An 18684-nucleotide genomic window follows, 5' to 3' on the forward strand; every position below is an offset into this window, starting at 1 on the left:
ACTAGGGAGGCTACTTAAATATATATCACAATAAATAGACACAAGATGATCTTCCAGACATTTGGTTTCTCGATCTGGACCTTTCAAAATTCTGGTTGAATACCCCTGACTTATATGAATAGAATACCCCTGACTTATATGAATAACTAAACAAAACAAAAAAAGACATAATGCTTTTCAGGAAAGCGGACTAATAGAATTAGCATGTCACTCCCTCCTCTCATTTGTACTCATATTTTTTGGCACTGCGTAGCCACTCCCACTGCACATGCAGACCGGTAGCACTGCCTGGCTTACTGCTCCTGTCCTGTCTTATCCTGTACTGTTTGATCCTGTCCGGTCCTATCACATCCAATCCCGTCACGCCAATTTCTTACAGGGTGTAGCACTGCCTTCCCAGCTAACATATACAGTAGATAAAAGACAACTCCTATATACCATAATGCAGTTATTGTCTTATTAAGCTGTTTCTCTGTGTCTGTCCCCTCTCAAACCTCGTTCTGTCTGATTGCATTTCCAATAAATGTTCACCTCAACACAAACTGCAACAGAGAGAATAGGATTACTCTTTTTCAATTTACAGTATTTCTTGTATGGAATTGTATTCATAAAATCTGATCAAACCGAAGATTGAAGAGCTTCCTTGCTCGAGTCCATTGTAACAAACTAATCAACCAACAAATCGACAAACAGAACTCAATAAACTGACGTAGCTTTTTCCCGTGCCTCTCTGTGTTTTTACAGATGAGTTCAAGTCCTTCCTGAAGAGGCTGCCCTCCACTCACTTCCTGCCCATCAATAGCGTGCACTTGCTGTGGGGCAGCGACTGGGACCTGCAGGCTCGCTACAGGCTGCTCCAGGGCTCCCTAGAGGTCCAGCGGCTGAAGATCCAGCGCACTGCCCGCAAGCTCTTTGGCCTCAGCATCCGCTGTCACCACAATCCCAACCACCAGATGCCTCGGGAGAGGTGGGTAGAAATACAATCTTGACAGAACGCGCCCAACTTTTCATGCTCCATAAATATGACGTAACGAGGCAGTTACTTATTTTAGAGGAAAAATGTCCACGGTTTTTATTTTGATAGCCACTGCTCCAAGCGTGTGCGCTTTAAAAGGACGTCATCCATTATAGATATCAATTTATGGCTGCGTTGTTTGTGTCCATCACGTCGACTTAGTGCTGAGTGTTGCACATGCCTACTTCACTTGTGTATTTCCACATCGCCATCTATAAAAGCAAATGCAGCTCTGGGAGTGTTCTGTAAAGGTCATTGCACACATCTACCACCACCTCCCTGCTCTTGCAGCTTGAGAGCCTCGCCTACACAGGTGCGACACCCCCTGACATGATGGCAAATAACCAGAAATATCAAACGGTGTGCTGTGACGACGGCGTCACCATACAAGCGGAACGTGATTAAATATTAATTTAAGCACATCAAAAATGAGCACTGTCACTAGTACCGCTACTGCAAGTAAGAGTTGGCTTGTGAAGTGTTATCAAACATAGCGTGCTCCTCCCCTTCATGTAGCATGTTTCAAGAGTACAGTATTTCTTCATTTGATGCATTTTCAAATATCCAGCAGATACAGTTTATGTAATGCCATCCCATGTGTGAGACCTCGTATTAATAGTTCTATTGCAAGACACCTGTGTTTACTTGCATTGTTGGTCCATCTGTTGTTTTTATGTTGGTAGTGTTACCTTGGGAAGATACGTGTGGGTTAGTTACATTATGGTGAGAAGCCACACATTGATGGCGATGATTATTACTACTTTATATTTTTACACTTTTATATATGCATTTTTATGTTTTCAAATATATTTTTGCTTTTATTCATGTAGTTTGGTAATTTTATTATTTTATTACTGAACTTACATTGGCGGTACGGTGGACGACCGGTTAGCCCATCAGCCTCACAGTTCTGAGGACCGGGTTTCAAATCCCGGCCCCGCCTGTGTGGAGTTTGCATGTTCTCCCCATGCCTGCATGGGTTTTCTCCGAGCACTCCGGTTTCCTCCCACATCCCAAAAACATGCGTGGGAGATTAATTGAAGACTCTAAATTGCCCGTAGTTGTGAATGTGTGCGTGAATGGTTGTTTGTTTATATGTGCCCTGCGATTGGCTGGCGACCAGTTTGGGGTGTACCCCTCCTTTCGCCCGAAGATAGCTGGGATAGGCTCCAGCACGCCCGCGACCCTTGTGAGGATAAAGCGGTGCAGACAATAGATGGATGGATAAAACATAAATCCTCTCCTTCAAAGTGTAGTGTGTTAAACAGAGCAACAGGCACATTGCACTGGCGACGACCCATCAGCTACATAAGGTTTTTTTCTTTTTTTTCATATTTAAAGTCTGTTATCTTTTTAAATGGCTTACTAGGACATTCACAAGTCTCAGGAAACTCCATGCTCCATGTTTTACAGCCAGCCTCAGACTTCAAAGAGTCACTCGTCTTTTGTGGTTGCGCACAAATTCCCAGGTTATGCACAGTTGGGTGTATCAGAAGTCTGGATGGGAGAATGCGTGTAGAGGAAAGGTGCATAAGCAAGGCGTTTTAAAAAAAAAATAAAAAAGACTTTCGCGAATTGGAGAATGTGGACCTTAGTCAGTAAGTCAGTTAGTTCGTTAGTGAGTTAGTTTGACCTGAAATCTTTTAAAACGTGTAAACGGCGGTTTGTTTTTAGGGTAATCAAAATGTTTCTTTTTTTGTTTACATTTTTAGGTGAAAACTTTCCTGTGGAAACGGCCCTTCAGTTAGTTACTTGCTTCATATAGATTTAGATGATCACCATTAAGTTAATGTTTTGAGTTTTGGTTTCTTGCTGCTGCCCATTTTTTGTGTGACAGGTTTTTACCATTTTCAGGTGCAAGCGTTCCATTACTCTGATTTTCGCTATTCGCTGCAGGGCTTGGTCCCTTGCATATGGCTAATTTGTTAACTCCTATGAGTTAGTAAGTCACTAAGGTTGGTAGTTCTTCTGTTTTCAAAGTTCTGTCATGTTTGTGTGTTTAAAAAAAAAGATCCCTCGCACCAACAGGGAGTTGCCTCTTCTCTTGGCAGCTGGATGAGGGAATTGTAGCTGAAGATCTGTAAAGTGTTTCCAAGGTGTGTGCACTGCCCACCACCACCATAGCACCACCTCCAGGAGGCCTTGGAGCATGTCTTATACATGTGAGCCAGGCCGCGGCGGCAGCAGATGATGACGACGATGATGTTAAAAGCATCTCGCCAGGTCGACAACAGGCACCACGGGGCCAATCCCCAGTGCAGACCATTCATACATCAGAAACCACAATGGGGCTGGATGCTGCCATCCAGCTGCCACTTTTGCACGCTCTCACTCTGAGAGCTGCTGTAAGAATTCTGTTCAGTGGCGCCTCCTGCGGATTCCTCCACAATCCTCCAAGCTCCCCAAATGTGGAACCACGACCCGTGCCCATCCATTGCCTCCCCGCTAGTTTGCAGCACACTTTAAGGGGATAAACAAAAACATACGGAAGACGGCTTTACTGTAAAGGTTCTGCTGACTAGCAAAAATATTATTGGCAAAAGAAGAAGGACAAATATACTGTATATGTTAGTTGTGGAAAACAGCATGTGAATAAATTTCAGATGAGACACTGACAATGGTGAACATTGCGTGCATTTTGTAACCTCTTATTGATGTTAGGTCAATGCTAAATGGTTACATTTGAGTCTGATAATAAGAGCACCGAGAACATCGACTATTGATTTCGATTCATTTTTGACTTTTTAATATTTAAAAAATACATATGCCTCTGTCAATGTTGTTTTAAGGAAAAACTGGCCGATGGTTGAATGCGACTGAACTGGACAATCATGAAAAAAATTACAGTCGGCGATTCACACCCACACCGCTCACAAGACGATTGACCCTCACACACATAAGCAACTGTGCAACGGAAAACAGAACCCTGGTTTTCCTATTAGCAAACAACATTTTGAGCCGCCAGATATATCCATCCATCCATTTTCTGTACCGCTTATCCTCACTAGGGTCACGGGCATGCTGGAGCCTATCCCAGCTATCTTCGGGGAGAGGCGGGGTACACCCTGAACTAGTCGCCAGCCAATTGCATGGCACATATAAACAAACAACCGTTTGCACTCACATTCACACCTACGGGAAATTTAGAGTCTTGCACCTATCATGCATATTTTTGGGATGTGAGAGGAAACCAGAGTACCCGGAGAAAACCCACACAGGCACGGGGAGAACATGCAAGCTCCACACAGGCGGAGCCGGCATTTGAACCCCACTCCTCAGAACTGTGTCTCAATTGCTTCAAGACACCATTAATTGGGAATCAATTCCACATACACAGCCTAATTTTTTAAAGATCAATTACTCGATGATCATACCCACCCATCCATAATTTGTAATATCATTCATTCGGTAATATCATTTCTAGTTTGGACCGGCATATACAGTACATTTTGTCTACAGTTTATTTTTACAGTAAATTATTAATAGCTAGCTGGTCGCATTACTCCCAAGACATTTATCTACACTATACATTAGCTTTATTTATTCATGTTCAAAACCTGACATGTATGGAATAGGAATGAGCCCTGCATTGAATTAGAATATATTCATTAAGTGATAATGACACAGATGGCCTCTAATTGCTATGACACTGGTGCTCGGATGGCATGGAGGGGTAACCTCTGCCCGAGAAGAATACATATTGAAAATGATCTTTTACTTAAAAATGGCTTAAAGAAGCTTTTTCTTGACCCTCCTGTTACATTTGTTTAGTACAGTATGTCAAAAATGTTAATAGGTTAATGTGACCAAAAACAATTACAAAATTAAAAAAACATAAACAGCTAATATTTAGTTCAACTACATTTTTCATATTAGAGAAACAAACATGTAATAATAATAATAATAATGCAGTATATTTATATATTTGAGCTATTATTTATATATTATGATATTTAAATACCATTATTAATGAAAAGTGTGTAATATTTATGTCCGGTATTTATATTTACTACATTTATTTTTAGCTAGTCATACATTAGCCAAGTCAACATTGCAAATGAGAATCTTTTCTCAACTGCCTTACCTGGATAAATAAAGTTCAAAGAAATAAATAAAAATAAATGTACTGTATCAATAAGTATTTGCCTTAAAACACCCTTCATTTTTTCATTGAGAGTGACAATGAGGGACCTTAACAAATACAAAGTCAAATGATTTTCACCTTCATTAAATGCACTTTTGCTAATTTCCTCTATATAATATAGCACTTGCCATTAACTTTCCCTAGTAAGCCATGACAATGACTAAACAATTGAAAGAATCCCCACACACAATTAATCTATTTTATACAAAACAGTCTGATGTTAATATTTAAAATAATAACTGTAAATTGATGATTGTTTTATTTATTTTTTTCTGCTCCTGTGACTATGCTCTCTTTGGGAGGAATTTATGACGCATTTAATCTGAGCTCATTTAACTTTGAAGCTCTGCGCACACGCTAAGTATTCTCACTGGAAATAAACAACATCTATTCCACTTGATTGTTTTTTTGATTTCCTGCGGCAAATCTAAGCAAGCTAGATGATGCAGCGACAACAATTTATCTCCGTATTTCAACCTAATAATGAGATGAAATGATTATTTCAAAATTGAAAAAAAGTTTCTCTGCCTTTCATATGTCTATTAGTTAATGTGTGTCAGTTCCTGTGGAGTGTTCTACTTCGAAATAAAGCTCTTAATTTATGTAAATTACAGACTGTTAAACTAATAAAGTTCTTTCAAATCATAGCTTTTTTTTCTCCTCCGATTACTTGCGCATATTTCATACTCGGGTAATAGCAGAATAGCAGACACACTTTGGTCACATCTAACCTGATGCAGACCAGGAATGTGACATATCTGCAGTATTACAAAGAAGCAATCCATCCATCCATCCATTTTCAACACCGCTTATCCTGGTTAGGGTCACGGGACGCTGGAGCCTATCCCAGCTGACTTCGGGCGAAAGGCAGACTACACCCTGAACCGGTCGCCAGTCAGTCGCAGGTCACATATAGAAGCGGACAACCATTCACACTCACATTCACACCGTCACTGAGTGGGAACTGATCCCACGCTGCCCGCATCAAAGTCAGGCGAGTGTACCACTAGACCATCAGTGACTCCTACAAAGAAGCAATAAAAAATAAATATTATCACCATTGTATCCTTCAGAACAGGACAAAGTAGACAACATGAGGGGGGGGGGGGGGGGGGGGGACAAACCACAACAACAAAAACACAGCACAAGTCACGAGTTGCCTGGAGCAAGAGGATGTGATCAGATACATTAGGGTGACCAGTAATTGGGTTGTGTCCGGACAGGTCCACTCTTGTGAATAGTTCATTATGTCAATCTGCTTTTTTTTTTTTTAAGTTGAATGTTCACTGACAGAGACCTAAACTATCAGGTAAATAGATAGGTCTGCTTTAGTGCATGGTGTGACTGAAATTGGCTGACATGGCTGGCTGAATTCAGCTCGGCTAAAGACAAATCAGGGGAACAACATCATATCACAGTATGTTATGGAGACACCTGGCAACTGTTTTCAACTAGGAAACGCATATGTCGCCTTTGAAGCTATCAATTGTATTCATCCATTGTAGTAATTTGTTTTGTTTATGGACAAATGTTGGCTAATTGGCAAAATGTATTTTGTGGGAAACTTTGAAAAGTTATTTGAGTTCATGGTGATTGTTTGTGTTAAAAGGTAATGAAAAGTTAAACTGGAACTTCAAATGTTATCTACTCAAACCAAAACAGGCAATAGGTTGCACACTGGATCATAACAGACCCCCAAAGCTTTATGTATTTGTTGTGCACGACATAACAGACCCTTCCATTCACTGCGCTTGAGTCCAATTTTTTCTCTCTCACCACGAGTGCTGGTTCAGAGCGAAAGAAAAATCATAAAATGGTTATCAGAATGATTGACTGTTTTGGGGGTTCTGTCATTCCTAACTGTCGTACACGGTGAGCTCAGAATAGCAAGTATCGCTCCCATCTCCAGTCGCTAATTGGAGTGATGCTGTGCCCCGTCATGGCACCATTATGCAAATCAGCTGCTTAAGAGTTTCATGCAAATGCACAATTAGTATGAAAATAGAAAGACACACGCATGCTTACATGCATATTCAACCTGCTGCCTGCTAATTAGCATTATTTTTTTGGGGTGCCATTTCTAATACAAATCAACAAGTGTGTGACTCGAATCAGTACACAACTGCTGGTCAAATAAGGGCGACATTATTAACGCCTCAAGGACAATCTGTTCTAACAGTCCCACTCTATCTGTCAACACCAGATACCTGGCGCAACAACTGTGTGGTTTTGGCCAAAGTATTGCCTGGAGCTTTGTTTTTTTTCCTCCCCCCTCCCCCAATTACAGATAAACATACAGCCAGGGCAAGTAGCCTGAGAGTTTGAGTCTGCCCAGACCCAAAATGATAATGATGACGATATGATAATATGAATATTTTCCAAGGCAACGCATTTTCACATCGTTAATTTGAATGTGCTTTGAGCTTGTGCCGAGGACAGTCCCAAGTAAAAACCAACAGAGCAAAGAAGCCAAAAATCACAGACCAAAACAAGATTATTATTCAAATTGGACCTGCAAAATTCAGTTGAGCCATGAGGAAGATTGCAATAAAATGTAATATACATTAATACCGTTCCTGTGATAAGAACCCATTACAATATTTCCAATCTAGTTGGATTTTCCAAAATATAGTATCCTTTTCAGGACTATGCTGATGACAGAGATGATTAAATATTATTGGACAAGGCAAGACCAATTTATTTATATTTCATTCACAAAGTATCAATGTGCTTTACATGTTTAAAAGCATTTAAAAACGAAGAGCAAAAGACATTTCAAAACAAAGCACCAAAAAATAAAAGAGCATAAAATAATTTAAAAACTAAAATTATTAAAAATGTATAGTGCAAGAAAGATAATTTAAAAATGGAAATGCTCTAAAATGCTCAATCATAAGCATGAGGAAACATTTTACAGACATTTTAAACTGAACTTAAAAACGTATATTATAACTGAAGGGGAGAAATTGTGTGATTGCTGACATTATGTGCATCAAAACATACTATTTACAGATCTGAACTCAATAAGTGAGGGATGTACGTAAATTGTATATTAAATTAGTTAACCGGTAGTTATGAAATGTTGGACATATTTCACAAAAAGATCAAATGGGATGAGCAATGATGCGGCAGATACCATGGCATTTCCTTAGTCCAATTAGATTGCCCTGATTTCATTGCTATACTATATTTGTGTGATACGGTATTGTCGTTGTCCAATAAAAAAAAAATATATATACCCCCATTTTTTGTGTTTTATTTTGTTTCTTTTTTGTAAAAAAAAAAAAAAAAAATCTGATAATAGAAAAAAACAAATCCTAACCCAATATTTCATATCGCATGTTGGTTGTTTTTGGATAAAGATTTGACCAAAATTATTGTTGTTCAAAGTACAAATCTCACATTTCGGTAAATATTTTATACAATCATTTCATGGGACAACACTGAAAAATTGGCCCCTTGCTACAATGTATAGTAATCAGTGTACCGCTTGTATGACAGTATAAATTTACTATCTCCTCAAAATAACTCAACACACAGCCATTGTTCGAACTGCTGGCAAAAAGAGTACAACACTTATTTAAATGTCCAAATTGTGTGTCCAAATCTTATGTGTGGCCACTATTATTTCCTAGCACTGCCTTGACCCTCTTGGGCATGGACTTCACCAGAACTCCAAGACGAAATCACGGAGCTTCCTGTTCATTGTAGTCTGGTTTAGTCAGTGTAGTGTTCTTAAGAATGAGTCTTGTTTTTCTTATTCACTTTATTTACCAATCAGCACACAGGTAGGATCTATTCGACATGAAGCTACATTTTTCTTGGAGTCCTTTTCTTCTTCTTTGTGTTCTGACTGAGATACCACAGTTGGATAAAATTGTGTCTATAAAACAAGATGACAAACTTGTGTTCCTTTTTTAAATTAATACCTCGGCACGGTATACGACCGCTAAGAGCGTCTGCCTCACAGTTCCGAGGTCCGGGGTTCAATCCCCGCCCCCACCTGTGTGGAGTTTGCATGTTCTCCCCGTGCCTGCGTGGGTTTTCTCCGGGCACTCCGGTTTCCTCCCACATCCCAAAGACATGCGTGGTAGGTTAATTGACGACTCTAAATTGCCCGTAGGTGTGAATGTGAGTGCGAATGGTTGTTTGTTTATATGTGCCCTGTGATTGGCTGGCAACCAGTTCAGGCTTTACCCCGCCTCCTGCTCGATGATAGCTGGGATAGGCTCCAGCACTCCCGCGACCCTTGTGAGGATAAGCGGCTCAGGAAATGGATGGATGGATGGATGGATAATTAATACCTTGTTTTTGATACACATTCTCAAGAAAGGCCAAGTTTAACCTGAAATCTATTTTTATTTGTGTTTTATCTATTTTTATTTGTGTTTGAAATAGCCTCACTAGAAATGTTTGTCGACAAGAATATGCAGTTTCCTGCTATATGCACAATGTGAATTTAAGAAAAAATACTGTTATATAAAAGAGGAAACCAATTGGTCGTACATTATTAAATCAAATGTCAAATTTTCTCTAGTGTATTGATTGCTCTTTAACCAAACAAAAATATAGATTTATCTGATTACTTAATTATTCAATAGAATTGTCAGTAGGATACTCGATTCCTAATTGCAGCATTACTGGAGGCAAATTCTCATTTGTGACAGGTCTGTTTAATGTAACTTTAGAAATAAAGTGAGAAAAAGTAAGTCATAGCATAGCATTTTATAGAATAACTGAAGGGGCAAAAAAAAATCTGCGGCACGGTGGCCGACTGGTTAGAGCGTCAGCCTCACAGTTCTGAGGTGCGGGGTTCAATCCCCGTCCCCGCCTGTGTGAAGTTGGCATGTTCTCCCCGTGCCTGCGTGGGTTTTCTCCGGGCACTCCGGTTTCCTCCCACATCCCAAAAAACATGCATGAATTGGAGACTCTAAATTGCCCGTAGGCATGACTGTGAGTGCGAATGGTTGTTTGTTCCTATGTGCCCTGCGATTGGCTGGCAACCAGTTCAGGGTGTACCCCGCCTCATGCCCGATGACAGCTGGGATAGGCTCCAGCACGCCCGCGACCCTAGTGAGGAGAAGCGGCTCAGAAAATGGATGGATGGAAAAAAAAATCTATGGAAAGAACTGAAACTCAAGGTCCATAAAAGATGCCCACAGAACCTTGAAGATTTGAAGACTGCTTGTGTGGAGGAGTGGCCCAAAATCACACCAGAGCAATGCATGCGACTATTTTCTCCATACAGGAGGCGTCTTGAAACTGTCACTGCAAACAAAGGCTTTTGTACAAAGTATTAAATAAATACCAGTTGGCGTGTTCAATACTTTTTCCTTGCGTCATTTCACATTATTACACACAACTTAATTTCTGAGCTTATTTGCTTGACTTTCTTTGTATGTGTGGATTACTTGGGTTGTTCCCAACGTCTGGTGTAATTTTCAGGTCAATAGCACCTTTGGAAGTATATTTAGTGAGAAAAAAAGGTGACGTGTTAAATACTTATTTCAGTCACTGTATAAATATTATATATATTAAATAGTGTATATGTAAATAACATATTCCTTAAATATATTGTTACTTTGTTGTTAAAATGACTTGAAAGGACTCGAAACTCAAAATGTAGGACTTGACATGGGACATGCCTGTCTCGGTTTGGGACTTGACTCAGGACTTGCAGGTAAAGACTGACACTTATTTGTGACCTGCAAAGCAAGGACTTGGTCCCATCTGTGATCTATATTTCATTTATGAGCTAGAAGTGTTTTTTTTTAGAAAAATATTTCCTGTAATTATGAGTTTATTATTGCATTAGCGTAGGTTAGCGATGGACTATGGCCTGTTCTTTTTTCAAATTTGGGTTATGTTTCCACCCACCATATTTTTTGTGTACCTTTCAGATTAGATCATCTAGAAAAGTCATTGTACGTTGATTTGACCCGGGTTCAAGAGTAGGAATTCTGACTCGGAGCAATGTTTGAATGTAGTTTTCCTCGTCATAGTCAGCCATTGAAAATTTCCCTGTCTTCTTGAACACAGCCTGCCTTTTAGTGCTCCCTAAACCGAGACATCACAGATCTAAAGTTAGCTAGCTGAGTGTGCTTCCATTGTCCTACATAGGTGACGCGTTCAAACTCATTTGGGTAGATAGCTCGAGTTGAGTTTTGTGGTCTTCTAACAATGCAATGTCATTCATCATAGTTAGTACTCAAGTTCATTAACATGTCACCCTCACCTTAACCAACTCTCCTCTTCAGAGGAAAAAATGTAAAAATCTGAATTCATTTCCTATAGTCAGAAACGAAGTTCCAATACTGTCAAGATGACAGGGAAAGATGCCTGCAGGGAAGTGGAGACAAGCTAAGAATAGCAAGTGATACCTTCCACCTGAGGGAAATAACCAAACTCCTCCCGCTTGTAAAAGGGAAAAGAACGTCCTACTCTCTCATCTCTTTCACATTGAGTTTCCGCAAAATTGGTGCCTCAGAGACAAGACAGGCTAAATTTGTACCGGGTTTGAGTCATTTTGCCCTTTTACAACCACCACAATAGTCATAACTCTCGCCATTATCCCCCCATAAATAATTAACCTCATAAATGCACAATTTATTCCAATCCACACAGAAAATCCAACAGATGAAGTGTCTTGCAAAAATATTAAGACTTATTTTTTTTAGTAACTACACTCACATTTAACATTATTTAATCACCAGGTTATTGAGCCAGAACACTGTCATTAGGTTTTGGCATTGAGAATAAATTTTGGCATTGTGGACAAAGATGTACGTATTTACAATTAAACAAGTATTGGCACTCAAAAGGTTCCCATAATAAAGCGCTGGTAAAATATTTCGGGGGGCAATTTTATGTGTGTGTGTGTGTGTGTGTGTGTATATATAAATATATATATATATATATATATATATATATATATATATATAATATATATATATATATATATTCCTTATTTCAATTCCGGTTCCAAACGATTCTCGATTCCAATTCTTTTAGGGGGGTGGGTCATAAAAGTTTACATGGTTTAAATAATAGGTGTCAAAATAATGCACATCCATTTTCTTAGCAGCCCGCAGCAAAGACTAAAATGAACATTTGACTTGGGGTTCATTATAACCAGTATCAGCGTCAAACCTATGAACTAAAAGGCAGTGGTGTGTGGAACTAACCCAACTTAATATTCATTAATTAATGTTTCAGCTAAAAGTTAAATATAGCATTGTTAAAATTGTTATTTGGGACTGTTTTATCAAATCAAATGGTTTATATGTGCAAGTTTTAACTTGACTTCCTGTTTTAAGCTTGTAGCCTTTTCTTTTGAAGGCTATGCACCGGAACTCAGTATTTTGGCATGAAAAGTAACGTCACATGGCACCGTAGATTTTTTATTTTTTATAATGCATGAAACCAAATGCTATAAAACGCTGATTCCTTTCCCTACCCACCAATGAGGCTCAAGGTTAGTGTTTGTGATACTGTGAGACAACGTTTATGTGAATTTTGTCCCAATTCATTGTGATGTGAAGTTGCTACGGTGACGTTTTAGCTCAATGTTAGGCTTTTTTTTTTCTGTCATCAGTGCTTATGTTGGTTTGTAGACTAAAATAAACGCTAAAAGCCATCAGTGCAAAAGTGCAACCAACCGTTTACGTTGTTAGCTGTCTAATATTTTATTGTTTCACTCACCCAATTGACTTCACTGAAGCTCCGTGCGGTGTAGACTGAATGAGCTAGGCTGCTGTGTGGCTGGTGTGACGTACGAAATAACTATAGCATGGCGACTTTAAATGCAGCAGGGTGGGAGTAATGAGTCTCACACACTGTTCCCCTTTCACACCCTTGTTACAGCTTTTGACTACAGGTTGTCCTCAGTTTACGAAGGCCAAAAGGTAACCGACTAAAACATCATTTTGCTGGTACTTGACGTATTCTTAAGTCACTGCGCAAATTAGTCCATTACGCCATGTTCGTAACCTCAAAACCACCTATGTCTGGACCGCCGTAAACTGACATTGTTCATGAATAGATCGTATTCACCCATGAAGCAAATCATTTCAACAGCCCCGTTACACTGCCTTCCCGACAAATTGGGCAAACTGGTGCATCAGAGGGCATAATGGTTGAGCTTGTCAAGGTGAGACTATGACACATTGCACCTTTGAAACTAGGTTGGAAACTGGCAAATTTGTTGGTCTACTTCAATCCCTTATCCCGCATCAATACCGAACACACAGGCTAAGATGACCGGTGGGAAAGGAGCAAAAGCTTCATTGGTCATTATGTCATTTGTCTTGTCAAGATGTTAACCCTTCATATTTTTCTTGTCTTTTCCGACCAGGTCTGTGATGCAGTGGCTCAACCGGGTCCAGTCCTTCCTCTACTGCAACGAGAACGGCTTTTGGGGAACCTTCCTGGAAAGCCAGCGAACATGTGTGTGCCATACGGGTGTCACCCTGTGCCAGCGCCCTATCCCTTGCATCATCGGGGGCAACAACAGCTGCGCCATGTGCAGCTTGGCCAACATCTCACAGTGTGGCTCGTGCAACAAGGGCTACAAGTTGTACCGTGGCCGCTGCGAGCCCCAAAACGTGGACTCGGAGCGAAGCGAGCAGTTCATCAGTTTCGAAACTGACCTGGACTTTCAGGACCTGGAACTGAAGTACCTGCTGCAGAAAATGGACTCGCGTCTGTACATCCACACGACGTTCATCAGCAACGAGATCCGCCTGGAGACTTTCTTTGACCCACGGTGGCGTAAGCGCATGTCCCTGACACTCAAAAGTAACAAAAACCGCATGGACTACCTCCACATGATCATCGGTCTGTCCATGAAGATCTGCCAGATGCGGAACAGCAGCATCGACCCCATGTTCTTCGTCTACGTCAACCCGTTCAGCGGCAGCCACTCGGAAGGCTGGAGCATGCCCTTCGGTGAGCACGGTTACCCCCGCTGGCAAAAGGTGCGCCTGCAGAACTCCCAGTGCTTCAACTGGACCCTTTTGCTGGGCAACCGCTGGAAGACCTTCTTCGAGACCGTGCACATCTACTTAAGGAGCCGAGCCAAGATCCCCACCGGCCTCCGCAACGACACGGGTCCCGTCGATCTGGCAGACCCCAACAAGCGGCAGATCTACATCAAAATATCCGACATCCAGGTGTTCGGCTACAGCCTGCGCTTCAACGCCGACCTGCTCCGCAGCGCCGTGCAACAGGTGAACCAGTCGTACACACAGGGAAGTCAATTCTACTCGTCGTCGTCCGTCATGCTCCTGTTGCTGGACATACGGGATCGGATTAACCGCCTTGCCCCTCCGTCTGCGCCCGGCAAACCCCAGCTGGACCTCTTTTCCTGTATGCTAAAGCATCGGCTCAAGCTGAACAACAGTGAGATGATCCGGGTCAATCACGCCTTGGACATGTACAGCACAGAGATACTAAAACAATCAGATCACCTGACTGCAAAACTGTGTTGATCGCTTTAAAACGTCAACATAAGAACGGAAAACGATACTGAAACACCCCCGCAAATGAACTGAACATCTGGGGTGGGCTCTTGTTTCATTTTTTCTTTTGCCTTTTTTTCCTTTTTGGACCTTTTCTGCCTTTTTGATGTAACTCAAACTTTGTAAGCATACTTCGTAAAAAGGGGGGAAAGGTGGAAAAGGCATCACTGAAAGGAAGAATTTAACCAGAAGTAATATAAAAGGACTGTAACATATCTGTCCAAGCATGTGTGTCACAAAGAACTTATGTCAGAGAGAGAGAGATTAAAAAAAATACTCATGATAAAGAGGCCTTGACTGGAACGTTGTATCTGAAACTGCCATTCTTCTTTACCTGCGAAATTAAAAAACACAAAAAACATTTTTAACAAAAAAAATCAATCAATCAAGCGGGCAGACCAGATATCCTTCCATTTCTGCTAACATGCAAAGTTCAAATGTTTATATTCACCCTAAAGATTTAAAAAGAGCCCTATAGCGTGTAACGTAGCCAACAAATTTATTATCGGGTCTTTATTACTTTTCCAACCCTCAGCGAGTCGGTGAGTTATGAAGCACTCGGTCATCATTCTGACATGCAAGGCACATGCAGCAGGCCGCTAATGGATTGTCATGTCAAATAACAAAAAGCCAGCTGTTTATATATATATATATATATATATATATATATATATATATATATATATATATATATATATATACATACAGTATACAGTGTATGTGTGTGTCTGTGTGTGGGCGTGTATATGTGTATGTGTGTATGTTGACGCATAACTTTTTTCTTTGTGTTTTCAGTTTGAATTTATTTTTTGTTCTTGTGGATTCACAAGGCACTACCTTTACTACAGCGTGAGTGCAACATCGTCGTGGATTTAACGCTAATTTTGTACTGCTTTTGCGTTAAACAGACAAACAAACAAAATGAAAAAAAATGCAAAAATGTTGTGACAGCTGGTTTGTGGAGCTTTTTGTAGGGCACCAAAATGTTAGCGTTCATCATTCAGGCACATTGACGAAAAGCCATAAACGCCCCCACCCCCTCCACCCCTAACTGGAATAATGGCTCAACCCATTTCATTTTACACATACTAGAGAATGTTTTGCTTCTCTCTTAGTTGATTTTAGATAAAAGCACAGCAAACAGTATGTTGGCGAGCCATTGAATTTCTACGTTGCGCTGCGAAAACGACAAATATTCAAATCTAAAATATTAACATATTTTAATCTGGAATCCTTTTATTATCATTTGTTTTGTTTTTTCTATTGAAACATACACCTATACAGTGTGTATATTTTTATTTTTCTTAGTTATCCCAGATGACTATGTATATAATCCCATTTGTTGAAATCAGCGTTTGTCTCACGTCTTTGCGGGTGAAGCCTGTTGATCTGGTGTCTTTATTATTCTATTGGCACACAAAAAAAATATATGACCCCAGCTGAGTTGCAGAGCAAATCCCTTGAGATTTAACTTGTGTTTTGGTTATCTTGCTATATATTGCCGCTTTACTGTTTAGTGTGACACTAAGTCTTGTGGAGATTGCAGAGGCACATATTCCATCCATCCATCCATCTATTTTCTGAGCCGCTTCCCCTCACTAGGGTCGCGGGCGTGTTTTTAAATCAACCAATTTTTTTTCTTTTCAATTTCTGTCACAATTTACAGTACTTAAGTATATTATGGAAAATTGACCTTTTAATTGCTTGTACACACAGGTGAGTCTCTAGAGTGCCTGTCCACTCGTCAAGTGTGAAATTACACAACCACGTAAATCTTTTGTGAGCTATTTCAAAAATTTTCAGATTTTTTTGCAGAATTTACATAATCCGGCCTCCACACCAATTTTCTCCGCCCATGATTTAGCAGGGAGACTGAGCGAAGCACAAACACGAATGTTCGACTAAGTTGTCGACAGGGGGATATTTGTGTGGGGATCTGCTAACTCTCTGACAAGTTTATTGGGCGTCTTGGTGATGATGAAGTGCTGCCTCCATGACTGAAATTACAATCGATGCTTTTTACTGTCTTTATGGGGGCTTACCTGTGCTCCGCAGTTTGGACTCGTTTTTTTAGATTGGGGCTCAATAAGGAGCCTCTAGTCGTCACGGTAAGGAAAGCCACACTCGTCGTTAGCCCCACAGTCGAGGGGGCCGGGCTCGTCAAATCTAATTTCAAATCTTATTTCAGTAAGGCTACAAACAACAAAAAAATGAACAAATGAAAAAAATTCTTGATCCTTGGGCTATTTTTGACAAAAGCCTGTCACAGACCTAATGACACGTTGTAACTGTTTTTAAATTGTAGAAAAAAAAGAAAAAAAAACATTATATGTCTCCATCAACTTCAACTTGTACTCTCCCAATGATTTACTTTGTGTTTTTTGTTGATCTTGTGTGTGATTTACTGAATTGCAAAATTCCATTTGTGTGACTCGGTTATCATTTCAAGTGGTAAACCTTGTATAAGTTTCATTGTCAAAATTAAAAATACAAAGCTGTTACAAAAAAAGGTTCTACCCCCAAAAAAAAAAACACTTTAAGTGCCATTTTATCGTATTACTTTATTACGCTCAGCTACGAATTTTCAGCTTAATAGCTTGCTAATATGGACATGGTAGAACGTGGCATAACATCCGCAGTACAGCGTTGCATGCTAACATTTATTGTCTTCTGTATTGTATATTACTTAAAAGTTGACTTTCCAGACACTGAAAGCCGACACCTTTTATGTTAATTAATACGATGGTCTACGTGATTTTCACTTTCGTTTGGCTCTTGTGTTCAACCACTTTTTTTTCTCTCTTTTTTTTTATTGCGAGGTCCGCTGGCGCCTTTGTACGGGGGTTTGCTATTCCTGAAACTTTGCCTGAATGCCTCATGTGATTTGACTTCAAAACAGAAGATGCGCCAAATAGTCCCCGATTCGTTTGCATAAATTCGGACAATTCCTAAGAAATGCTATCACATAATTCTTGTATTTTAAATCTCCTCTTAAGGAGTGTTTGCTGTTTTTTAAACAGCAAACATCAAATTGTGTTGCCAATTACACACCATAGATTTTAAAGTGATATCCCTATTGCGGTAATGTAAATTAGGCCCGTGTATTAGCACAAAGGGGGGGGGTCCTCATCTGGTTTATGACACTATGAGACTGTTTTTACATTATCAGGACCATTTTTACATTTGTTTACTTTTGTTGTTGAGCCACTGCAAGGTCCATAAAACAAGCATGTTTTTGGTGTTTATTTTGTTCTATATATCACAAACTGACAGAGTAAAGCCATTCCTATAAGGATTCGATTACAGCCGCTCACACTTGCCTGTGTTAAAAATATAGCTATTTTTCACATTTATAAGGGGGTCATTCGTTATGTTTATGGCGAGTGATGTACAGAAATTCAAACTATCAAAGGGAAACTCCTAATCTACCAAATATATTATGAGTGATAAACTGTATTTTTTTAATTTTGAGCCCAGGCAAAACCAGTTTGTGAATGTTCCACTACTTGCGATGTATACAGTTGAACTAAATTAACGGCAGTCATTTACGCATCCCGCATCATGCTATGTAGTGTTGCTTATATGTATCCATTAAATGTGTCCTAAGAAGAATTTTGCACCTAATATCTTGCCAATGTAATGTTTTTTGTTCCCCCCCTGTTCTGTTGAGGTCATGATAGCAGCTTCTTTCAATGAATGTTTCATATTATAATCTATTTCTCATTAAAAGGCTATATTTAATAATAATTGGCACACTTGTCTTATTTTTCATCTTCCTTTTAGAGCGATTTTGCCCAAGCATGCAGTTCAAAATACTAAATAAAAAAAATAATAATAACCTTTACAGGTGAACTTAATTTGACGTTTTCTAAACTTTTGACAACAGACATCCAACTGTTTAATGTTTCAATATTCAATATTGCATTTGGCATTTATTGTTAAGATACGACCCATTCTACCCATGAGTGACGCAGAGACCAGAGGCGGTCCTGGACCGAATGGCGCCT

At 39.8% G+C, this 18684-nt stretch overlaps 1 protein-coding gene across 3 annotated transcripts in view; it reads left to right on the forward strand.

Annotated features, from left to right (window-relative positions):
* brinp1 (bone morphogenetic protein/retinoic acid inducible neural-specific 1) overlaps positions 1-18424 on the forward strand; it is a 178636-nt gene extending 160212 nt beyond the window's left edge. For all 3 annotated transcript variants that reach the window (XM_061799798.1, XM_061799797.1, XM_061799799.1), the window contains 2 exons: positions 745-967; positions 13513-18424. In XM_061799798.1, the coding sequence (XP_061655782.1) occupies positions 745-967; positions 13513-14647 (1358 nt within the window). In that variant the 3' untranslated portion in view covers positions 14648-18424. The remainder of the gene's footprint in view (positions 1-744; positions 968-13512) is intronic.
* Positions 18425-18684: the final 260 nt, after the last annotated feature.

The sequence above is a fragment of the Phyllopteryx taeniolatus genome, chromosome 15, assembly GCF_024500385.1.
Source record: "Phyllopteryx taeniolatus isolate TA_2022b chromosome 15, UOR_Ptae_1.2, whole genome shotgun sequence".
NCBI lineage: Eukaryota > Metazoa > Chordata > Actinopteri > Syngnathiformes > Syngnathidae > Phyllopteryx > Phyllopteryx taeniolatus.